A 26425-nucleotide genomic window follows, 5' to 3' on the forward strand; every position below is an offset into this window, starting at 1 on the left:
TAGATGTTAAGCAAACGATTTAATGTAATGAGATCTTTACAAAAGAAAAGAGCAGCCACATCTTGTGGAAAAAAGAACATCAAGTGTATGAAACAGTTAATACTATGGATGTGTCAACAGTTCCTCAAAATTAACATGAAGTTTACATTCTGTTAGGGCTTACAAAATACTATTCATGATAGTTAACAAAACAAAAACCAACAGCTGCTTGCCTGACAGATGAATAGATAGAAGATACCCAAGTCTGCAGCATTTAGCTTAGCACAGAAAATTATCTTACATGCATACATCCCATTAAGTTCTATGAACAGTTTGTAGTTCTGTATAGAAAAACAGATCTGAAGCAGCAGTTTAGCAGGAAGTGAGGACATACACATAAAAGAGAACTTACTCAACCCACAAGGCTTCCGGACTCTCAAAGGAATTCATGAAGTTTCCACAAGACAGATTTATTGCCCATTTACAAAGAACAAATGGTAATTACAAGACAAATATAATAATTAAACATAAAAGCTCTGTAATTGTCCAAAGATACTGATTTCTTATGGTTGAGAAACATTGTTAAAAACAAAAGTGCTAGCTGAGACGACCTTTGCAAACATGCAGTGTAATCTCCTGCAGTTACAAGGGGACGTGACTGAACAGGTAAGACACAGATTCACCATTGTGTGTTCTTCGAATTGCCTCAGCCAGGATCATAGAAATGTCAATAAACTGAAAGAAAAAAAAAGTCAAGAAGGTAAGACATATGGGATGCCAAGAACAATAAACTATACAGCTCAAACGTATGAGCAAACATTCAGTTTAAAATTGTGTTCTCTTACCTCCTCTAGGGAGTAAAATAGCATTAAAGCATTAAGTACTTAACATATACATAAGAACCGCATTAATACAAAGTACAAACTCAAAAATTGAGTAAGAAAGCACTGAATAAGATCCCTGCAGAGGCATATTGCTGAAGACTTCTGGCAGAGGGCATGCTGTCAAAAAAACTACTCTAGCCATCAGATGGCAGTGTCCACTTGACACACATACAGTTTACAGGAAGCATACCTTTTAAGTGCTTGCCTTGTTTAAATAAATACCAAATAATTTTTAAGCTCTTTAAAAATTCAATGTTGCATTAACAAAAACAATCTTTTATGCTTTCCTCCACTCTGTAGTAAGGAAAAACTCCAAAAGAGACACATGACTTCTCATGTAAAAGATACTGACATTAAGTCAGCTTTGTATTTTCAGTTTGGTTTTTGGAAAGAAACATGTGTCATTGTTATCTTGAGCATTTTCCTTAGTGTATTTTCAAAAAAAAAAAAAGAAGTCATCTAAGGTTTCTGTGGCATCCACAATAACATAACTTAATCATACAAAATTAGTATGTAGGAACTTACTGATAAAAACAAAAAAACCCCAAACAGCCAATTTTACATTTCCCACTCTTTCAGTTAGGCATACTCAATCCGTTGCAAATACCAAATATTTTGCAGTACTTTACTGTACTACCTGAATCCCCTTAAAACAGTTCTTTGGCATGTTTTAGCAAGATGTTCTGCAAACAATGTATTTTAAGACATTATTTTCCTCTCAAGGCACAAATTCTAGCATCAGTGAACAGTAAAATACAAATCCAGAGTTTAAACAGATGACACAAAAACACCACTGTACCTGAATTTTTGGGCAGTGTTTCATTTTCTCTTCTTGTGGGATTGTGTTAGTTACCACAACAGCCTCAAATGATGCATTATTAATCCGAGAAATAGCAGGACCAGAAAAGATGCCATGAGTAAGAATAGCATAAACTTTAGTAGCTCCAGCAGATACTAACCTGTAGAACATGAAGGAAAAGTATACTGTGATGCATGTTTACATACATGGCTATAGATGAAGCCAGATACAAATCTCTACAAAATCTCTAAAATTTTACACACAAATTCCTCCTAGAAGCTACAGGAAGATACAAATATCTACAAATAATTCAGAGATTTTTAAACTTTTTCAGGTTATACTGAACTCACAAAAAATAACAACTAATTAAAAGTTCTTATCAGTAGCAGTGATACTAATCTAAAATGCTGCACTTCTGTCCATGTCAGCACAACATACAACGGAATTCCAGTACAAGTCAAAAATGAAGTAGGTTGGATGGCAGTATTCACAACTCTATTGTGCCTCCGTTACTGACCACATTTGTTTTCATTTGCAATTCTAACAATTCTGCTTGGAAAGAGTTTCTGAAGAAGAAATGTTACTAGTTAAAAGCCTAGCTTACTGCCAGGTTGTGGGAAGACATGCTGCTGATCCAAGCACAGGAGAAAAAAAAAGTATAAATCAAAGAACTAGAACACCTTGTGAAGGAGTCAGAATCTCTTAATTTGGTTTTGACTGGCCTCTCTGCCTCCAGATGCTCAGCTACATCCTAGCTGCTTTTCTAGTCTTACAAAAGGAGGCCCTGAAGAGTGGTACTTTATTAGATCATGGCATAAGTACAGTAAGATAGGAAAAAAAGACAAAACCACAGAAACATCATCTCATTTTGAATGACTCGGAACCAAAGTTTTCTGGTCATTCTCAGCATTACATTTAGTAGCTGCAACCTACAAACAAGATGCACTATGACAGGGCGAGTATGTACAAGGGTGTGTACTTAGGTTTGTACTGAAGCAAGCTGACCTGCTGTATCTGAAAATGCATCTCAAGTAGATGAACCAAGAAATGTATCTAGGTTGACAAGATAAAAAGAGGTCTAAAAGGTATTTTGGTGAGCAAGTCTAAGGAAGCACAAGGTACATCCCACCTAGATTTAGCATTAATGAAAAGCACTACTTCATACCAAGAACATGATATAAGGCACCATCACTCAAATAAAAGCATAGTTCTTAGTGATCTAAGGATTCCGATTAGAATTTGCTCTATAGAAATCTACTGTATGTAAATAAAGAAGTGCTTATTTCATAACAGGAAAGAAATAAAGGCCTCCTTTTTGACAGGAATTAACTTCCTCTATGTACAGGGATATAAAAGAAAAACCACTGGCTAGGCAGTTTGTGATTTCGATCTGCAAAGGGCACTGCCCAGAAGCACACTTTGTGTCGGATGCAGATTAGTATGTGGATAGCAAACAACTGCACAACATGTCTTTGCAAAATTCCATCAATTTTCCATCAAAGTGAAAAGAAACACAGGACTGTATGAATCCCTCTACCATAATTTTTTGACATCCTTTTTATCTAGAGGCAAACAGCAAGCCTGCAAGTAAAGACTGTAAACTCAAGGGATGATCTTTACCTCAAACCACCAACAGTAATGTCTAGCTCACTTAAGCTTCACCCTGTTGCTTTTACACTGTTTTCCACAGCATCATCCTAGAGAAATTGGCTCATGGCCTGGACGGGCATACATTTTGCTAGGTAAAAAACTGGCTGGATGGCCAGGCCCAAAGTGTTGTGGTGAATGGAGTTAAATCTACTTGGCAGTCAGTCACAAGTGGGGTTCTCCAGGGCTCACTACTGGGGCCAATTCTGTTTAATCTCTTTATCAATGATCTGGATGAGATCGAGTGCACGCTCAGGAATTTTGCTGATTACCAAGTTGGGCAGGAATGTTGATCTGCTTGAGGGTAGGAAGGCTCTACAGAGGGATCTGGACAGGCTGGATCGATGGGATGAGGCCAACTGTATGAGGCTCAGCAAGGCTCAGTGCTGGGTCCTCCTGCACTTGGGTCACAACAACCCCATGCAATGCTACAGGCTTGGGGGAAAGGGTGGCTGGAAAGCTGCCTGGCAGAAAAGGACCTGGGGGTGTTCATCAACAGGTGGCTGAATATGAGCCAGCAGTGTGCCCAGGTGGCCAAAAATGCCAAGAGCACCCTGGCTTGTATCAGAAATAGTGTGGCCAGCAGGACTAGGGAAGTGATTGTCCTCCCATCCTTGGCACTGATGAGGCTGCATCTCAAATGCTGTGTTTAGTTTTGGACCCCTCACTACAAGACAGACACTGAGGTGCTGGAGCGTGTCCAAAGAAGGGCAAAAAAGCTGATGAAGGGTCTAGAGCACAAGTCTTATGAGGAGTGGCTGAGGGAACTGGGGTTGTTTAGCCTGGAGAAAAGGAGGCTTTATAACCCCTGAAAGGAGGTTATAGCGATGTGGGCGTCAGTCTCTTCTCCCAAGTAACAAGCGATAGGACAAGAGGAAATGGCCTCAAGTTGCACCAGGGGAGGTTTAGATTGGATATTAGGAAAAGTTTCTTCATGAAAGGGTTGTCAAGCATTGGAACAGGCTGCCCAGGAAACTGGTGGAGTCACCATCCCTGGAGATATTTAAAAGATGTGTACATGTGGTGCTTAGGGACATGGTTTAGTGGTGAACTTGGCAGTATTAGGTTAATGAGTAGACTCTATGATCTTAAAGGTCTTTTCCAACCTACATGATTCTATGATTCAAATAGACTCAGGCAGGAAGTACTACATGGACCCGTTTTGGATGCAAGACTATTTGATACTCTCCATAGTGTCTACAAATATATTTGACAGGAATATAAATTCAAAATGTTCTCAACTGAGACATGCTAACTTTAGAAAGGATTACATCCAAGAGCAGCAATGCTACTGTAAGTGTTCAGCAACAACGATTAAAAACATTCCTGTGTCTTGCTCCTCAGCAGTTCCTTCCCATTCCAATGTGCACTATTTACGATCACATGGGGGTGGGCTTTGCTACAAACAGTATCAAGATACAGGATCTCTGAATGGAAGATTTAAAACCTCAGGACTCTGGCCAAGTTTAGATTGCAGCCCTTGACCTCCCAAACTGAAGTTGGTAGCACATGTTTGGATATGAGTGAACAGACAGGAGCATTTTAGTCTAGTATTGCTCAACTGTAACACCTCACATTTGTTCTTAATAAATTTCAGTACATTTCTCCAATAGTCAAGATGATTTTGAAGCTGGAGTTACTGCCAATATATATTGAGTTGTGAAGTTACAGCAATAGAAAGAATTAATCATTTCAGGAATCAGCAATTTTTAAAGGCTAGAGACATTACCGAAGTGCAGTCAATAACGCCAATTTCTGCAGAAAAAAATCCTACTGCTACACTGAAAGCTACTAGCATAAAGCGAGCTGGAAATCCATAAAATAATCCTTTCTACTTCGCACTGCTAGGGCCTCAGTTAAGATAGTGGGTCTCCATTCACATGCTCCACTTCAAGAAGTGGACCAACTGGAAAGAATCCAGAGGGTTTCAGTAACAGAGCAGAAGTCTAGAAAGCATGCACAAGGACTGAACAAGCTGAAGTTACTTAGAGTAAGAGGGGAATGAGAATACTTTTCAATTTCCAGACAAAAGCCAGGAAAACTTATTCTCACCTCCCTGGATGAAAAGGACAAGTAGTTTTATACTGAAGATGTACATTAATGTTAAACATGCATTGAATACTCTGGAGAAAATACTTTCCAATTTTAAATCTAGTAAAGCTTTGTGAAAGATTGCCTAAGGAGAGTGGAAAGGCTCCACGTAGAGGTTTAAGAAGAGAATGATTTTTCTACCTGTCATTTCTGCATTTGAACTGAAAAATGCACTAGATGGCCCAAGTCCCTTCCAAATTATATGACTTATTTATACTGTCGCCTTTCTAAATACAGATAATGCATTTCTGTAAGTATTTTCTCAATTCCATGTTCTAAAGAACACAGCTTGATCACAGGACTGCAACCCACAGACTCAAGGATAAGAGTAACTTCAGATTACAGACATCGGGTTGGGTTATAAGCATGCAGGACCCAGCAACTGCATTTATTGACTATCTGCAGGTTGCAGTACAGCAAGACAATGGGCCAGTTCACAGTAATACTTACTTGTCTGCTGCATGACATATTGTGCCACATGTGTCAGCCATATCATCGACAAGAATTGCTACTCTGTCTTTCACATCACCAACCAAGACCATTCTGTCCACTTCATTTGCTTTCTTTCTTTCCTTATGAATGAGAGCAAATTCCACATTCAGTCTGTCAGCAATCGAAGTAACCCTAAGTTACAAGAAGAAATACACCACATTTAGAGAATTATTTTAAAAGAACGAACCATACATGTGTATTTGTCATAAAACACATGGGGTTTTTTTCCTGGCTTTCAAGTTACCACAGCACAAATTTTTGCAAGTAATGAGACAGGTTAGAAACAATCTTAATTCACTACTAATAAATACAACCAGAGTCTTAAGCTATACTTCAGAAACCAATTTTTTTAAATTGAATTGACTTTGGTTTTCTGTCATTAAGTGCCTGGCTTTGAAAACATTTCAGCTGTTCACAATTTATTAAGATGCTGCAATACCTAGTCACACTCGATAATTTAAAGTAGAGGTAGCCCCAATTCTAAGCCTATAGCAGCATGTATTTTAACATCCTAACTGAAAATACCATTGCTGGAATGTGAAACCAAACCAAAGGAAAAAAAATAAAATCACACAAGCTAATAGTGATTAATAATTATTTTAGCAGTACTTAACTAGTAATCAAATAGCTTACTCCATCAGTAATTCCCTCAGCAATACATCAGCTTGACAAAGATCTTTAAAACTATTTAGGGTGACCTCTGGTGGCCAGACAAATCTCCAATAACAAACGTTAATTTGTTACAGTCTTCTGATTGCTTTTTTCACGTTTAATATACCAGAGTTGGTAGGTATAAAGACACAGGAAGAAAGACACAGGAAAAAGCAATATTGCACTTTTGCTATGGTGGCACAACCTTGTAGCCTGTCTTTTTAGAATACATTTATAATGTTGTTAACGAGGTTATTAACACACAGAGTTAGAGGATACAGCTTTGTTTCTTTACCACTTAAATATGAAGGAGTTGTTAGTTACTGTATTTACAGTATTGTTAGTTACTGGGTGATGAACAAAAGCCTCAGATATTTTGGCATTTTTTGTGAGCAGTATAATTTCATAGCAAGTCTCAATACCTCTGAGGCATTAAAATATCAATAGAATTTGCATTCCTTATTTCAGTCACAAAATTTAATAGGCTGCAAAAAACCCAAGAAAATGGTAAGAAACAGAAAAGAAGTCAGATATTTTAAATGAGTGCAAGAACAGGAATTTTTAAAAGAATTTCTTTAATGCTTACAGATTTAAATTTTAAAACAAACCTTCTCATATTCTATTCATTCTTCATTAACTCAAGTAGTACTTTGAAGGCCTACATGTTTTAAATGGAAAAGCGAAACCATTTTCTTTACATTACTGGAAGTGAAGGAAAAGCTGTGAATTTATTGAAAGCTACATCTTCCCCTACTTCACCAGCAACTGCTTAGTTGCATTACAACAGAGAGGTACCAAAGATAGAGTCTGTGTTAAACACAGTGAGAGTGGTCCTCAAAAAATAAACTCTTATGATCAACAAATTTTTCCCAGGTATGGGAAAAAATGCTGTCTTCTGACTTGAATTCTAAGCAAAGGCTGTATTTTGTTTAAAAAACCCCACAAAACATGATTGTGAAAAAAACAGTATCCAGATAGGAACAAACAAAGAAGTTGAATTGACTGAGTCATATGAATTTTAGAATGCTTTCTGTGGTTTATATTCTTCATGTCTAACTTGATTAATCTAAACAGGAACAGCTATGGAGTTCTAATCAGTCTTATTTCCCTATTCTATTAATAGAACATGAATACTCACAACAGACCCAAGGACTTCAATTAAAATTAAATTATGACAGTCTTTTTTTACCCCATACTCCATGCCAAACATTTAAATAACTATGGGCTTACAGGATTCTTACTTCATTTGTCCTTGCTTCCAGTTTGTAGCAACAGTACGACCAGTAAAACTAGAGAATAAGCATTTGGCCTTAATGGCATGCTTTATCAGCTCACCAGCCAGCGTGCTTCTGGGCTTTTGCATTAGTTTATACTCAATAGATATGTAATAAAAGATAGTCTGCTAAATTAGTAAATTCACATGCTGCAAATGAAGAAACACTCCAGTGAACTAACTCTTCTATTTTCACCTTTTGCCACTCAAAACAAAACTCCCTTTTTCTAGTATTCACAGTGCACAAGTTGGGGTCAATAGGTTTACACCTGGAACGCAATAATGTAAAGAAAAAAGAAACATGATTCAAGCAAGCTCTTACCTAAATGCCAGCAGGTACAGTAGGGATAGGCCATATGCTCTGACAGAGAAGGGGAACTTTAGGCAGTTCCAGAGCAAAGCAGGAAGAGGTGCAGCAACTGGACTAAAGAAGCAAGCAGCAGGGAAAAAATCTCTTCCCTCCTGTGGAGGGATTCAGCTAATGAGGCCATATCCAGGGAGAGAGAAAAAGATTTTTCTTTAGAGTATAGAAAGGTCCTGGATGTTTTCAAGCATGAACAACATTGAAAGAACTAGTTGTTCTGTTTTTACAATGCAGTTGGATTTATCAGTGATGTACCCTATATCTTTCATAGAGGAAAAAAGTAGATCAGAGAAACTATTTTGTTAACCACTAACTATATGGAAAACTAACAGTTTTAGGCTTGTATAGTACCTTTTTGCACCACCTGCATCTGGTGAGACTATGATACAGTTTCTCCACTCCAAAATGTTCTCTTTAATCCACTGCAGCACTGCAGGTTCTGCATACAGGTTATCTACTGGAATGTCAAAGAAACCCTAGTCCGCAAGAGAAAAAGAGTTTCATTAATGTATGTTTATGCCTTACCTGGAACAAAGACATGGGGAAAGAATCAAGCCTTTGCCTTTCGTGTATGGTAGAACTTTAATAGTAATTTACACTGGCCCAATTCTGCCTTCTGATACTACTACCAAATGCAGCAGAAGTATAGACAAATATTAAGGTCTCTAAAAATCTCACCCAAGAGTAGTGAAATAAAGAACAGCTGTTCTCAAATGATATAAAAATCAGAAAAGAAGATCACCTTCAGGCACCCAAATAAATTCATGCTTGTGAAAAGCTCTCAAAAATCCAATGAGTAATACTCCCATAAATTTCAACTGCTTGACATGAACAGTAGCATTTCATTACAGGGAAAATTCAAGCTAGTATTACTTGAGAAAAAGAAATGGAATCTTTCTTTTTGTGCAAGTTGTAACAAGAAATCTGTGTTAGACCACAAATGAAACTACTTTTTATTTGCATGACAGCCATCTAGCATAGGAAATTCTGATTAAACAGAACACCAGAACTGGAAGAGAAGGTATTTTCTAGAAAAAACAAGATATCCTGAAAAGAGGTACACATGAGAGTGACAAACGATGTCTGCTTTGCGTCTGAGAAAGTTTTCTGATTTTGCTGGATTCAGCAGTAAGCCAGCTAAGGGTTGCCAGCCTCCATCCCCACTTCTCTTAAGAGGAGAATATTGTCCCCTTGGCTGTAACATCAAAACTCTATCTAGGGCAATACTATAATCACTGACCAGGTCAAGATTCACAGAACTTGCCTCAAAATCAGTACATTTTATGTTCTGAGAGCTCTTACACTAGACTTGGCAAATTCCACTGAAGACTCCAATGCACAAATATTCAAAGTGCCTGCAGAATCACCCCATAAAACCAAGGCTGGTCTCATTCGAAAAGGGAATTTAATTAGAAGCAGGTTGTGAGACTTTCTCTGAACCTTTGGAATTACACTTCTGTACACAACCTTTCAAAACTATGAGAAAAAAACAAATAATTAATATTAGCCTTTCACAGTAGAGCCCCTAGCCACAGTTAGTAAGAACTGATAGTTACCTGGATCTGAGAAGCATGCAAGTCCATGGTGATGATGTGGTCAGCCCCTGCAACTGACAGCATATTGGCAACAAGTTTTGCAGAGATTGGAGCACGACTCTGAGGAATAAAGCACAAATGTTTAAATTTTAAAAAGATTTCAACTAGATGCAGGGAGTCAGAAAATTAGCTTCTTTTATTGATTTTTTTCTTTAGAATATTTGGAATCTAGATAGGAAGAGCTCCAGAACTTTAGCTAAACTAGCCTGTCAATAGCTAATCTTGCTACTAGGGTTTTGAAACTCAGCAAAACATTTAGGAGTATCTAAATCAGTTTGCATAGTCTGCCCAATAATGTTCTGTAGTAATTAGACTAACAAGCAGATAAATTTGGTATATAATTCCAGTTCTCCTATTTAAAACTTCCAGTTAGCTTTCCTATAGCAGAAAGAATCTCCATTTCTCTAAGCCGCTACCCTACATTAACATCCAATTCTCAAGCAACTATACTGTTCTAAAAAACATTGCTAAACACAAAGATTGAAGGCAGAGTGAACCCAAATTTTGAAAACACTGCTTTAAAACAAAGTCAGTATCAAGCATTTCTTCATGATACAGTAAAGCTTACAACATATCCATGTTGGCAGGGGTCTTCTATCCTGACCTATTTATTCTTTTTTGCTAATTCAGGCTTAATTGTTGGATGCAATTAGGAGTCTAGAATTCCCAAAAGGGAAAGGGGGGATGAAAAAAAAAAAACAAACAGCCTTGAGAAGTGGAAAGCACAAAAGAAGAGCAAGAATCTAATTAGCAGAGTTAATGCAATGTCAAGAGCTTTTTAAAAGTGACAAGAACACAGAACAAACAGCAACATAAAAAAAGAGAAGATGGAAAATCATGTCTGGAGGATACCTCACTTTTTTTGAGAAACTGCAAAGTTTTTTCAGATTTTTTTAAGCTCCGAAAATTATCTGTGTCACCTTAGGCAGCTTTCTCTAACAAATACTAAACAAAACCTCCTGGGGTTTTTTTTTGTCAATCTTTAAATAAGGCTAATAGTTGGCAATAACATTAGCATGAAGGCAAAACTCCAATTCAGAGGTTCCACCTCACTGTCAGACTTTTTTTGCTGGCACAGCATTCTCTGCTGCTACATCTCTTTATCAGCCAGCCTCACTTAGCTTCCTAGGAACCCTTTCTCCCTCCACCCCATATACACAATTAGAGAGTATCTCTGCTCTCCTTCCACTGCCGCTCAAGGGCATAACCTAAAATACGATGAACCATCACCAGTTTAACCTGGATGCTTCTCTGTCATATCAAGGAGCCAGTATTTTCGTCAAAACTTTTGCTAATTTAGGTGGAAATTCAGTATTTGTTTTAACCTGCAGATCACCAGCATACTTCCGGAAAAGAAACTGAGATATTGCAGTCTTTCTCATGGCTGGATCAAGTTTATCCCCGTAATTACAGAAATTCTTCCTTTTGAAAACCATCCTTTTTGGTTTTTATGTTTCACAGAACATCACCACCATTTGGTTGGTGTAAGATACACAGAAGATGTATGCAACAGCTAGCACTTCCCTAGATCTCTGCAATTCAGATGAACTCAGCTTCCATAAGAGTTTGCTATCATTAGCACTTCAGCACAGATGATCTTCCACTTACTGAGAACTATGCTGCTCCTCATTTAAGTTCAGTTCTGTAAGGTCCAAGTCAGCCTAAGCTTTCTGGATGCTTCTATTATTAGTAGTAAACTTTTGGTTCATGCCATTCAAATTCCTGATCACTTCAGCTCATCTTAGCAGTACAAACTGACATCTTTAAACTGAGCTTCAAAATATTCTCAAATCTCTGGCAATATCTAATAAAACAAAGACTTAGTTTCTACTCTTTTGACTCTAACACAATATTCTCTTATCAGCTCTTTACAAAGATCTGATTTGATGCTACAGCTAAGATGGACTAACAGACAATTGCTGCACACAGAGGTTTGCTCCCCTGCTTGTCCCATCCCTTCTGCTCAAGCTATACACTTCCATCACTTCCCTTGTGCTGCACACTGGGACTTGTCTGAACCCACAGCAGCCAGATGAGGCAGCTCAAATAGAAGAGGAGGGAAAAGATGGCAAAGCATAATTGTCCCCCTCTGGTAGAAACAACTAAATAGTTCAGGCTAGCTGCTAAAGGCAAATTGTGTTCTTCCCAGAACAGGGTTTGCCATTTCCACTCCATCAGGCACGCTGAATTTCACTTCTATTTTTTTCCATTTCTCTTCAATGTGAATACCATCTAGCTTGTTCCATGTATCAATATCATGAGTATCACCATCAAAGAAAACATATACTTTCCTGCATCAAATACTAATGTATACGTTACCAGTTGGTACTTCTTTCAGCTGCTGGCCTTGCAGGCTGCCTTCCCAGAAGGAAGAACTTGAAGGTTTTACCACTAGGTAACTTGTTTTAGCAGACATGCACACATCACAGATTGCCTACATGTTGGTGGACAGAGGGTCTTGGAAGGAAAGATAGCCAGACACCAATACCTGTTTCTCAAGAATGGGCTAATAGGAGATTAAGACAAATGAAGTTTGCAGCTATCTGACAGTTTCCTTTACACAAAATTGTGCATTAAAAGAAAACACATGACACGTTCAAAAGGATTTAAGATTTGATTGCTTGCATAGAAAGTAAGTTTTGTGCTACAATACGATCCAAATTGAAGATTATTTTAAAATCAAAGTATATTTATGGGAACCTCAGATAACCTAGCCTCATTATTCAGAAACTTGGATAACAAAGGTATATAAGAACTCAAGATTTTCTTTATGTTGGAGTTTGTAAGGTTTGCTTCTGATCAGAGAGGCAAGAACAAAGAGATTCACAGTATTCATTGCTCCATTCTTTGGCACAATTTGCGATTAATTTCAGAATTATTAGTGTGAAACACAACATTACATTATGTACAGAAACCAAATTGTAAAAAAATAATCACTTAGTTTTTAGCTCCTAAGCAAATTCCCCTCTTACATCTAACAAGTTATATAAATTATTTCTTCCTTTGTGATGCATTACAAATTTATTCACAATTCTTAAAATTACCAGGGGCAGGGGGGAATCCACAAAGCTAATATAAACCACCTCATGAGAGTAACTATACAAAGGACACATAGCTGAAAGTAAAAGTTGTCCATCAAGATTAAATCTCTGTTGCCTTTAAGCATCTTATTACATTATCTTGCTCCAAATGCATCACATGCGTACTGAACAAAAAAAATAATCCAAGAAACCCCAAAGATTTATAACTGGAACTGTCACTTCCAAGAAAGCCAGTTGTAAAGTGTATCCATACCGAATGTTCACTAATGTATTACCTAAATTTATCGTTTCAAAAATGAGATATGCTTTGAAGCTTCAGAAGTTGACAGCCATTATCCTGAATGTCCAGAAAAATTTTTAACTAGAAGCTAGGAGTTTTCTAGTAGCAAATTATTCCATAGGATTACTGTCATGGCCTAGGTGAAACACAACTGAAATCAAGAAGTGAAACTGAAAATGCTCCCAGTTATACATAATGTAACCTAGTAAGTTTCACCCTGTAAGGCCATATTAATGGAAATGCATAGTGTTAGATTAAAAAAAAAAGGATACCTACCCAACGCTCCACGGACCCCTTCTACAAATCAAAAAAACAAAGTTACATGAGCTGTAGAACACCAAACTCACCTGTCACTCTACTTCTAACTTATCTCAAAGGCATCTCCACAGCATCCTACATAAATATGTCCTGCCCACGGCTTGGAAAAGTAGCATAATTACAGGATGCATAAATGCAACCATGGCCAAAGAACAGATACACCTGAGCTAATTTTAAATTAGCTATCTTGTGTATCAGAAGTATTCTAGTTTATGGCAGCACTTGGTTCCATCTAAATTAATTTACCAACTTTTCTATGACTCTCAGCAAGCCTTTTTTTTTTAAACCTCTGTTTCTTATTTAAAGCTAGTCCAAGTTTAATGCTAAAATACACAGGCCTTGTGCAGAATATGGTTTTTTACTAAAAGGCCCTTTCCTTAAATAAATAAAGGGCGCTTTCATTGTTCTCAGCAATAACTGCAACTGAGGCATGAAGAATACAGCATTATTTCACGCAGCAAGGACTCAAGTCTTTAGTTCTTTATGGAACAACTTAAATTCAAACCAGAAAATATCATCCAGCTACTGAAGATTATACTGCTTCAGTTCATAGCAAAGCAAACTACAGCAATATCTTTCACCAGAGACACAAAAATCTGTGTATAACCATAGGAAGAAAATGGCTGGCACTTTACTGACACTTCAGGCAGCACACAAAGCTTGTGCACTCAACATGGGTCAAAGACCAAGTGATGTGATGCAATCCAACATCTCCCTGTCAATAAGCTGTCCAGTGTTGACAACTATATTATAGTTTATTTTGCAATATGGAGGTCAACTACCAAGGTTAATTTCCAAAGACAGCAAACATTTTCTCAATTGCAAAACAGAGGTTGAAAAAAGAAAAAAGAAAAAAGAAAAATGCTTTGCCTAGAATTTCAGGAGAACTCAGTGACACCCAGAGAACAGTCTGGAACAATGCTCAAAATCTGTTAATCAAAATTACTTTCCTAGGCTATCCACCTTCAGATGGCATTTCCAAAAGACAAAATGCTCCTGGGTGGCATGCTGCGACACCACACTATGGATTTTAAGTGTCTCTTGAAAGTCTGCCACATGGATTTTGGGTACCTTTCACGAGTCATAACCTAGATGCGTGGAAAACTTGGGACATGTTCATCCTTCTCCTACACCAAGAACTTACAGGATGGTCCAGCAGAATCTTCTAGTATGAATTTGGAAATCAAAACTTAGTGAGATGTTTTCCTTCCCTTTCAACAAAACGTTTACCACTTCCCTTTCAACCTCTTTTGATAAAAAGAACTATTTCAGCTCTCCTGATTGTGGAAGAGCATTATTCAATACAAAACACAGAAAAAATTCCAATCCGAAAAAGTTCCAAATGATGTAGGCAAAGAATAGGGAGCTACCATCTAACTCCTGAAATCTGTTTTTGGAAGTATAATAAGTGGATCTTAATACTAGCATGGTGTTAGAGAGCCTGCACTTAAAGGATGAGTATACTAGAAAATAGCTTTTCTGTATTTAGCTTTGTTCTCAGACACCACATTGTTATATCTACTATTATTTTTAGCTTCTGCATTACTTTTCAGTCCTGTTATGTTTTATATAAAAGAATGTGATGAACAACAGAAGGCTTTCAGGATGGCTTGCTTGATGCCCAAAGTGAAAGGGAGGGGGCAGTCCATTTATGGGAAGTATTGGAGAGGGACAATTTTACAAAAAGACAACCATGGCAATCCAGTCTTAAAAGCCAAATTCACATTTATTCTTGTTAGTTCTTCAAGTGAGTTTGGGCAAAAGTAACATTCACATAACATATTAGGGTTTTTTTGTATATATAGTAGAGATAGGAAAGTTTAGTTCTGTGTCTAAAATCAACCTCAATTGCCACAGAGAGTTTGTTACTGTGTTATCAACTTGGCTGAACTGGTACATTCATCAGTTATGGCAGGCCAAATTCAGGGCACTAAGATCAGAAGAGTATTTATGCGGTTTTCATACAATTTTTGGTCTGCATCAATAATTATTACAGACATAAAAACTTTAACCTGTCTTGCAGCATAAAATAATGTTTTTACTAATTACTGTTATGCATTGCAGATTTAATCAATTCCTTCCATTTGGCTCTGTTTAACCATATAGGGTAAACCCCACCTACATAATGGTTACAGCACTTCAGATTTAGGATTTAATTCCATGCAATTAATGTTTAAGAGGGTGTACTCTCTTCAGATAGAGAGAGGGGGGAAAAAAGCAGCTAGAAAAAGCAGGAAAAACAGTCCCATAAGGTGAGGTTTCCTAACAGAGTACTCTGCAATATACCACACACAAAGGATGTGGCTACTTTTTCAAGCTGAAGGCCTGCCAATTATCAAAACACAAGCAAAAAAAATTTGTTTCACTTCATTCACCTATAGATGTTATAATTGAACATTTTACCAAAAAAGGATGCAAAAAAGCAAATCTTTCAAATCACTTAACTGGTTAGGAAAATATGTTTCCTCTCCAAAAACGTCAAGTGAACAAACTGAAAAAAAGCCTTCCGAAATTACACAGTTCTTACCTACCTTGTCTTTCTTATCTTGCCTGGCATATGGAAAACATGGAATTACAGCAGTCACTCTGGAGGATGATGCAATCTTGCAAGCATTGATCATGATGAGCAGTTCCATTAAGTTGTCATTTATTTCTCCACAGCCACTCTGGATGATATACACATCTTCTCCTCTCACGCTTTCACCAATCTCTACACTGAAAGAGCAGGAGACAATCATTTAACACTTGAATTACTGGAAAAGCATTATTAAAGAATAGAAAAAGTTTTAACAAGTTTTCATAGGTTTATCCCCATTTAGGTAAGATTTTTTTACAGCGATTTCAGTAACTGTCCCCTTGATATGACATCTATTTCAATATAAGCCAGTCTAAAATTTACTTCAGCACAAATATGGTCTTTGTAAGGTCAGCACCAACCAGCATGTAATTATGACTACAGCACTGATGCAGCTCACATTCTTATTAAACTTCATACTGCTTTTTTTTGTTTAGTCTGTATATTCTGTGTCCTTGCCAACTCCCAAGCAGATGAGCATTTAAAGAATAATGTAGATAAGTACAGCAACAGAGCCAACTTTACAGCATTAAATATTACTTTAAAAGGGCAATTCTTATTCTGTGATAATTAAGATGTTACTAAATTTGAGAAACTACTGCATTTTAAAAGAGAGAAGTATCAAACCAAACCCCAAAACCAGAAGTCTGGTTAAAATTTACACCGTGTTCAAATAAAGTATTATTTAAAAACAGAAAAATCTTAGAGAAAAGCTAAAACGGCTGTTCATCAACAGCTCACCATGACTCAACAACTCTGACGTTGTGTCAGTTGTTCTATTTGCTCCAATTGTGCTGACATGCTTTGGTTCCTTATGATAGGATCTTCCACATATTTCAAGGCAAATTCTGGCACTGATTAAACCATAGAATTCAAAACTTAAAGAGACTTTATAAACTGAACAGGAAAATTAAAACAAATCAGTTGCATATGAATTCTTATTCAAGTCTAGACCCAAGCAAGGTAAATTACTGAACTACACTAACTTTTCACACCTATTACTCCTAAACTTACACAGAAAACCAGCAGACTAACCTTCATTTTTCCCTGAACCCATGAACAACATACAAGAAACATACAGACTTCCTAAATAATGACACAATCAGACCTTTCAAACCCATGCTCTACTAAGGTTGTCCTAATTATTCAACACTAAAGTATCTTGGGCCCTTATGTAAAAGGTTGCATCTTTATCCAACACATGAATAAGGAAAAGTTTCTAGCTCGAAACCATCCAAATGGCTCAGATGTGGGTAAAACAATTTCTCTGATGGGTACCTTCAACGCTGAGGCTTGTTCTAGTCAAACACAGTCCGAACAACTTTCTCTTATTAGCTTTCAGGGTGCTGTGTAAGACTCATTAGCTTTCTGTAGCTATAAACCACAAAGGAATTTACTGCTTTAAAACATCTTAATAATATGCAAACATGTATTACCATCAAGATAGCCACCTCCATGCTTTCAGCTCCCCTATCCGACTGCTCTGCAGTCCCAAACAAGCTCTCAATAGATCCTGTCCTAATTTTTCTCCTTATACATTTTTTGCCTAAGAATGCTACTAGCAGGAATTCTTAAGGCCAAAAGAAAGCAAACCATCTAGCAACCACCAGGATCTCTGGAAGGACAGAGGTGGTTAGGGACAGTGTCATCTGCAGATATGTCAGTGTTAATCCAGGAAACCTTTTGGAGGCTTTTATCATGGCACCAAGACACAATTTTTTTTGTCATAAAACCGTTACTTCCCTGTCCAAATTTCTCTGAACAGCCCTATTCCATTTATCAAAAAAATTGTCTTAATCAAAATATTTTCTTAGTTTGTTTTCCTTTTTGGAGCTGAAAAATTTTGGTCCACACAATTTAAGTTCAACAAGACACTAAGTATATTCCATAATTGGAAGAACCGGCCAGGCTTAATTAGAAGCCCTACTAAAAACAGTTCTGGTGTTGGAATATCAGAGTTCCACTTCCCAGAAGTAAATCATGAAACCTGTCATTGCTTCTGAACACACAAATCCAGCTCTGAGTAAAGCATCTATCCATTAGCTTATGGACACAGTCTCAGTCATCGTTATAGATTCATGGTTATTATTATGAGGGCTCTGAAAAGTAATACATTGGCACGTACACAGACCTGCTTAACAACAGTCACATACCACACCTTTGGAATAGGTCCAAAAAAGACCACCACATGCAAAAGCTCTATGGCACCTCTTTCAACCCAAGACTGATGGTACACTCCAGCTCTAGAAATTAACCTAGAAGCCATTACAAAGCAGAAGAATGTAGAAAAAAAGTAAGAAAAAAAACACCATCAATTTTCAGAGGAGAATGTTATTGGAGTGACAAAGGAGGGCAGAAGATTTTAGTACTTGGGGAAAAAAAAAAGTAACCACTAGTTTCATAGATACAGCATGCAATAGGAAAAAACTTTGCCAGATGACAAAAATACATGATCTTAATGTTCATTATAAACACAAAGAACACTGAATTACAACACTCAGTTGTTTTGCTCCTTTAAAACACAGTCATTTTTAAGCACACTGCTAGGAAATTACAGGTTTCAGAAGGTCAGAGAACATAGTTTGAGATAAATATAGATCTGGTTAATACAATGGGCCTGAAGTGATGCTTCTTGTATCACCATTAACTACTATATTTTCAATGACCTTGGGCTAGCAGCAACTTCCTCATCTTGTAAACTACTTAGAAAAGGAAAATGCTACTACTTTCTTAGTGCATTTGAAAAATTTTTGGTTATGCTTTTCAGGACAGAATGGCATACTTATTTAGCACACAGAAATGTACATGTATATAATAACACTTTTCTAGTGGACACAGAAGTTATGTGCAGACTAAATCAAATCAAGCTTAAATTAATACTTACATAGCACTCAGGAGTAACCCTGCTAAAGGTACCAGAGAATAGCATAATGTAATTATTACACAAATATCTTCTCCCAATCAATCAGTGACAGCTGTGCAACAGATCAATCTCTCCTATTGTCTACCTTCTCAAAGACTGGTATTGAGTATTGTGTAGACTCAACCAACACACAGAGAGCTGCCTATTTTACCTTCATCAAGTCACACAGTAAGACTTAACCAGTCACTGTGTTGCAAGTATTCCATCAGACATCCCCTGTACTAACCACATTGGGGTGTTTTTTTTTTTGGTGTCTTTGGGTTTTGTTGGTTGGTTGGGGTTTTTTTGGGGGGACGGGGACAGAGGACAGGGACAGGATGACATGGGACAGTTTGGTGTTTTTTTAGTTTGACAATAAGAGACTATAAACTACAGTATCAGATATCTGAAGTATTTTACCTGAAATATCTATTAGAGAACACTAAACTAACAGCAAACTTTGTGACAGTTATTAACATTATTACTAAATTCCACTTAGATCATCTATATCATGACCTAATTAACTGTTCAGGGGGTTATTTAAACAGTTTCACATAGTGAGGACACAGAGGAAGGACACAAGAACAAGCTCTTGCCTCAAGATTACAAGCTCTGTTTGTTTTATGCAATTTAATCAAATTCAGCTATTTGGTAACACTCAGTTTAAATAAACTTCTCGTTCAAGAAGAGTCAACAGAACCTGTATTTTAAAAGCCCTTACACCACATAATCGTGTTTTAAAGTAAAAATTATAGAAGTTAATAGTCCACAAAAATAACTTCGAGACAGTTGCTTGGAATTCACAAGCACAAGGCTCTAGCTGAAGAAGATACATGTAAGACAGGACATGATGAAAACCAAGTTTGAGTGTTGGTATCTGCCTTTAACTTGCAAAGGCTGATTTGAGAGTTCAATTTAATAAGTAGAAACTTGAATAGAATAATTATCATTAATTAAGGATAAGGCTCAAAAATCAACTTACATTATAGATGTATTTAAATGGCTGAAGCATCCATTAGGCAAAATTAAAAATTAGGAGTAATAGAAGGCTGAGCTCCTTCTGAGATAGATTTATAGTACACTCCCAAGAGAACTTATATCAATGGGAGTTTTAAATTTGTACATCCTAACTAAAAAAGCTAGTTGTGGGGAAGCAGAGGAATAAGTATGTAGAGCCAGACTAGAGTGATAAATAATGTAAATTCATAACTAGGATCCTGTTCAAATCATGTAGTTAAAAGGGCTCTATGTAACTTTTAAACTAATTGCAACAGATTAAGTTTCTAGCCATGCTTACAAGAAGTAAGATTTCTCAAGCAATTTAGGTGCCAATAAAATAGATGCGTACTTCAGGCACTTTTAATAACCAGAGAAGAGGCCAAAATTTAAGGTCTAGAGTCCTCAACAGAGTGTGCGAAAAGAATATCTCAAAAGTGATCAAAAAAATCTACATGCTGAATTTGCAATTCATTGAAACCCAGTCAATGGAAAGCACTAAGCAGAGGGGCATGTTTGACCTCTTACCTTTGGGAACGCTTTTTGCAGAGTAAAGTCTTTTAACGCAAGACCTCCAACTTACTGGGCAAGTATTTCAACTGCTGTGCTGTTATATAATAAAGTGGGTACCAGCAAAGCCCAAAGCAACAATTAAAACGCTAGAGTTGCTTTTAAGTCTATAGGTATCCCATATGTCCTGGCACCCACGGTCTCCCCTCAACTCTAGGCTCTTCCACTTTGATTCACAGCTCCAACACCAACACCCTACTAGATCTTCATGGACAACTGCCCCATCCTAACAGTGGGCACTGGCATGGTAAGCATCGCAAGACAGCAAGTACCTTCCTACCCTCCACTCTGGCACACAGCCTGACACCACAAGAGAAAAGCACCTTCACTTGAGCAACTCAGAGTCAAGCCACATCCAGTCTGAAAGGAATCCTCAGAAATTCAGAAGCAACGGTCTAACAAGCTTGAGCATGTGCAGAGAGTCTTCAAAGGCTGAGTACCAAACTCTGCAGCTAAGGACATGTGAGATCATCAGCCATTATTCACACAGGTTGTTTTTTGGTTTTAAATTTCAAGCATTTAGCACCTACTTGATAAAAAGTACACAGTATACAGCAAGGTCAATGAAGTGGAAGTCAAACCAAAAGCTTTAAAGCATTTTTGGGCCTTTTCCGATTCAGAGCAATGAACAATGTGATAAATGGCTATATTTCCCTATATAAACAAAACACACACAATGTGTAATTCAGAAACAATTTTTATCTTATTCAACCAGGCTGGTAAAATCTGCTTCTCCAGCCTCCCCTTGTTCACAACAGCATAAGCTAGCAGGGAGTGAGGGAAACAGCTGCCTCTGCTGCCACAGGGAGAGCACAACAACCCTGGTTGCAAATCACTCACTCACCAGTTGGGCTGTATGAAGAGACACTTCACATCCCAATATGTCCCTAATCCCTACCACCTTCATCTGATTTAACACCAGTTTATCACCTGAGGTTGCTTACTCCACAATTAGGGGTCTGCAAACACCATAACCATCTACACCAGTGAGGGCAATACAGCTCATGGCCCCCACAGCAGCTGAACCCCAAGGAACCAGGGTACAGGGGACATAGCAAGGCCGTGTCACATCCAAGACAACTGCAGTAGCAGAGTTGGAGGATGCTGAAGTGGAAATGGGAGGGAAATGTTACAGCCCAGTGCTGAATTGTGCATCCCTGATATACATCGCTAATATAAAAGTTTTCAGGTTTGTTCCTGATTTTTTCAATTATTTTCTCCATAGAACAAACTGTTTTCATTACCTCACTTTGTGTGAAATACTCAAATCCATCCTTGTAAGAATTCAAGGAAGTATCAGGTATCTTTTCCTATCTTCCAAGACTAAATTTTCAGTTCAAGATACCAGTTTTATTTATTTACTTACAAACAAACGGCCCTCATATCAACAACCCAGCTTTTCCCATACGGCAGACGATGTCCCTTTGTAGTCAACCCGTATTTTCCTCTGTAAAAGCTGAGCAGCATACACTTAAGTCAATGTTTCTAAAACAAGCCAGCTTCAGCAGCTAAATAAGGCAGCGGGTAGGCAGCCTCCAAATTCACATGTGCCAGGCAGGACTTCAATTTCCTTCCTCATGGATCTGTTAGAAAGATCTGCAAGAAGACTCACTTTAGCCAGTGAATCTGACAGGAAGAAGGAAGGAAGATCACAGGAAGGGGTGGGAGCTCTAACTTCTTCCACTAGGACAGATGTGTGTAAGAGGATGCCATCTGTGACTCCAGTTTCTCCATTTTGAGAATAACAAGTATTTTGAGGACAGAGTTAAAATAAATAGTCTTTAAAGAAGCAAACATACTATATATTATTAAAAAATATACATTTTCTTATAAGTGATGTACATTTAACAATTTTTTTATCAGCTGACTCACCAAAAAATACCTGAGCTGGGATTTAATTGTGTATCAATTATAATTAAATGCCATCTCAGTGTATTCAGAGGTAATGTTGTGAAAAACTTCACAGCATTTAGAATCTCTATGCTTCTGTTACACGTCTGTCAGAGTTGCACAATGCTGAGGGTACAACAGCCATGCCTGTTTAAAGACTTTTTCCTTTCCTTCTTCTCCAGCCTGCCAAACTCTGCTGATGATGGTTGCTTGTGGGGTTTGAAGAAGACAAACTGACTAAGCCCCACTGCAGCCCCAACATTTTGCCAGATAAGTGTGAAGGTGGTGCCACTCAAGCTCCTACCATTACACTGTAGCTGGCACTTAACTGACACGCAAGCTTTAAATACTAAACAGTTATCTTCCACAATCAGATATTACTGAGGCACTCTCTCGCTGCTTTAGTTTGGGTTGCTTCACCTTGGTAGTCAGATGAAGGAAAGCATTTACATACAGTTTACACAGAAGGAGGAAAAAAAATGGGGTGGTGGTCAAGTCTACCAGCAATTTCCCTCATTTCCTCTAGCAGACATTACATTTCTCAGTTACAGACTTGTGAGAATACTGAATCAGAAAACCAGTATCAGAATATCAGAAGTCAGAAGAGGACTGGAATATTGCTAGCCATGCTAGTCTCAGCATAAATTAAAAAGAGAAACTTTTCCCATATTCAGTGTGCTGGGGTTGGGAACATTATCTGCCCATTTAGCCACAGTGCTTGTCAGTGGTGGTCCTATCCTTGGCTAACCTCAGGGTACACAGCTTTAGTTCCTCAAATGCACTTACATCTGCTAAGGATTGGGATTGAGACCTAAAGCCTGTTTGAGTTGAAATATAATGCAAAATATTTAATGATTCTTCCCTCCGCTCTGTTCTGCAAGACAGGCTAACTGCAGTTCTCAAGTAAAGGGTTTGCAGCTAGGACCCTCTGACAAGAATTTAAGCCTGGGGGTGCATACATTTATCAATTTACATATAATATGTATTTACATTTAAGAGAATGCAGTAAACAGCAAAACACAGTTTTTAACAAAAGGTGAATCTTCTCTGCAACTTGCTAACTTAACAGATCTGACAAAGCAAGAGTTTGTTGACCCTCAGGCCCAGGCTTATCTGTTTGCACAGGGGTTTGCCCCAGTGCCATTTGGGAAGGTTTAAGGTTCTTTGAGCATTTTAACTATCAGGTTCTAGTATTCTGCAATACTGCAAACATATTTCATAATGTCAATACACTTGTTTATAGATTTAAAAATGCAACAAAAAGAAGGAAAAAAAAGGCTGCTGGATTATCTTTATATAGGAAGAAATACATTTTTGCTTACATATACACACAAAGAAACTGCTATACAGACAGACTGAAAATCTAGATGCCTCAGGAAAGATGCCTCACTGCAGCATAAATATTAACTTTAGTTGTAGTTTAATTTCAAATACATTGTCGAGGAATTCTCTTATTACTATTGCTGATTTTATTATTGAGAACATCAGTCTACAAAACTGGAAGGCCAACATCCTGAAATAAGTTGCTAAGGATACTGAGAAGATTACCCACTTACAACATTATATAGTCTGTACTTGCTGTAGGGGGAAACAAGAGCTTCATTTTAGAATCTCAAAAGTATGAAGTTGTGAAAAATAAAAACCAAACACTTAAGGATTTAAAGTGTTAAGGCATTTGAAATTCAGGAAGAAAAAAGAAAGGAAAAAGACAATGTCAGCCTGGCAGTGTTGCAATAGAAGCAACCAGAAATAATGGTTAAGATTAGATACATTCCTCCTTTCTAAATCACACTACATCCCTACTTACCTAAGAAAAGAAACTGGCACTACTAGATTAGCCAAACAACTGACATGCTGCAGTCACCACTACCTACTTGTTTGATGGCAGAGGCCAATATTGCACACCTGGAAAAATAGGTGGAATGACAGACTAGAGATTATTGTATCCTGAAGCCTTGAATTTAATTAACCTACCTCATAAAATAAATATGCAAACTTTGGAGATAAAGTTCCACATCGGATGAAATCTAAATCAATTAATCTCTGCTTAAAACATAGCAAACAGCAGAACTGAAGATAAGCGTCTCTGGAGAACAAACATTAAAAAAAATTACACATAAGTTAGCAAGAAAGTCATGCAACCAAATATACAAATTAAGTTTTATCATGCAGAAAAGAGATCAAAGAGCAATAAAGTGAGTATGGGGCTGGAAAGACTTGAGAGAATATTTAAATCTTCATTTAATCAGGAATGAATAGAAGAGTTAGAGTGTGCAAACATTAGGTTGCATAAACACCAATGGAAGAGGGTTTATAGTAATGCCAGTGAACATAACTAGAACAAGAGCAATTAAACTGAGAATGCAAAAATGTAGACAGAATAGAAGGGCAAGCTTTGTGAGAGCAATTTTAGAATATACCATGTTAATCTTTCAAAGGAAGCAATGAAAACATGCTTGTTCGGGAGATTCAGAACAAGAACAGACAAAAATAAACACACAATAACCTCAGAGACTAGCCAGCTGCTTACAGTCAGGATTTCAGAATCAGCTGGCAGCCTAGTCTAACACACTTTTATAGAAAAGCTGTTGCACAGTCTTACTGGCTCATGGGATGAATATAGAGCTGTCATCTCAATTTAAACTTCTTCATTAAAAATGAGTAAATAAGTGGGCCAGAAATCTAAGATGACAAACTAGTAAAAAGAGGCAATATTGGTAGAAAAAGCACTAGCAAGCATGTTCTAGGAGAGTCAAGGTGAGCAAGCTGTCCCCATGGTTTCACACAGGATTTTTTGCACTGCTATCAGAGTCACTTTCTGCATTTGTCTGGCCAGGAACCTAATGCGCATGCACCTGCAGTAGTAAACCAAGGCCATCATGACAACGGTATTACCCTCATGAAGGGCCAGGAGCCTTGGACTAAGGAGGGGAGCTGTACAGGAGCTGTAACTGGTACCACCACACACACAGATGGCTGCTGATGCAAAATAAAGACCAGTTGCAAGACATCCTGAAGTGTGACTCTTTTTCAAGTGCTTAATCCATCATCACCGTCATGTTCTTATATCCACTCACATACAGACCTACTGACAAGGCTATGTAATATACTGTAATTCACAAAACCAAGATCTTTTCTTTATGGAGATAAAGCTGATCAAACCGTTTAATTAGCTACCTGCCAAGGGTGGGATGAGCCTGACATTGCAGACAGGCAGCCTGTGGCAAGCACCATCCTCACCCCGCAGAAGGATGCTCTTCCCCTGGTTCTCCTCAGCGGCAGGAGCTGCCGACGGGCGGGCTCCCAAGCCGGGTCAGCCCAGCCGAGCCGGGACAGCTCCGGTGCACCGCGGACTCGTGCTCTGCCGGCAGCGGCCGGGAGGCCACCCAAGAACGGGCGCCGAGGGGTCGGGCCCACCTCACCGTGCCGGGCCCCGGCGGCCGCACCCGGCGGGGGCTGCCCACAGCCTCGCGCGGCGCAAGGGCTCAAGCGGCCGCCGCACCGGCTCAGCCGCCCGGGCGGGACCCGCCGGGCCGGGGCGGGGCCGGGCGATCGAGGGGCAGCAGCAGCAGCCCGGGCGCGCGAGGGTGGGACCGGGGGCCGCGAGCGCAGGTGACAGCGGTGAGGGGAAGGGGAGCCCAAGCGGGGGGCACGGGGAAGGGGAACGGCAGGGTACGGGGGCTGCCCGCGCACCTGGTCTCCTGGTTGCTGAACTTCTTGGTGACCACCTTGCCCAGCTCCAGCCCGAGGCGGTCCGCCACCCGCTGGGACAGGTCGTGGTGGGAGCTGCCGCTGAACAGCACGATGTTCGGCATGGCGGGGAGGGGGGGGGGGGGCGGCGGGCGGCAGCAGAGAGAGCGCGGGCACCACGGCGCGGGGTCAAATAACCGGCGCCGCGGTCCCGGGCCCGCCCCCGCCCCGCCGCCAGGAGCGGGGAGGGGCCGCGGGGCGGGGCCAGCCGGGGACGCCGCGGGGCACAGGTGGCGGCGGCGGCCGTTAGCCGGGGGCCGTTAGCCGGTCGCGGGGTGGCGTGAAGGGAAGGGCAGAGCTCCCTCCCTCCCTCTCCCCCCCTCTCCCC

The 26425-nt window shown here is 38.9% G+C and overlaps 1 protein-coding gene across 3 annotated transcripts; it reads right to left on the minus strand.

Moving 5' to 3' along the window:
* Positions 1–26197, minus strand: PRPS2 (phosphoribosyl pyrophosphate synthetase 2). Of its 3 annotated transcripts, none has more exons than XM_074858800.1 (8): positions 26041–26197; positions 15946–16129; positions 13373–13393; positions 9737–9835; positions 8532–8656; positions 5851–6024; positions 1663–1822; positions 1–714 (listed from the first exon to the last, which is right to left on the minus strand). In XM_074858800.1, exons 1-8 carry the CDS (start codon positions 26160–26162, stop codon positions 622–624), a joined length of 978 nt encoding a protein of 325 aa, XP_074714901.1. In that variant the 5' UTR covers positions 26163–26197; the 3' UTR covers positions 1–621. The 3 variants fall into 3 exon arrangements, with proteins under 3 accessions (XP_074714901.1, XP_074714903.1, XP_074714902.1); XM_074858802.1 differs by lacking the exon at positions 26041–26197 and adding an exon at positions 24322–24341; XM_074858801.1 differs by lacking the exon at positions 13373–13393.
* Between the last annotated feature and the right edge of the window lie 228 nt (positions 26198–26425).

This window comes from Strix uralensis, chromosome 2, assembly GCF_047716275.1.
Source record: "Strix uralensis isolate ZFMK-TIS-50842 chromosome 2, bStrUra1, whole genome shotgun sequence".
Classification (NCBI taxonomy): domain Eukaryota; kingdom Metazoa; phylum Chordata; class Aves; order Strigiformes; family Strigidae; genus Strix; species Strix uralensis.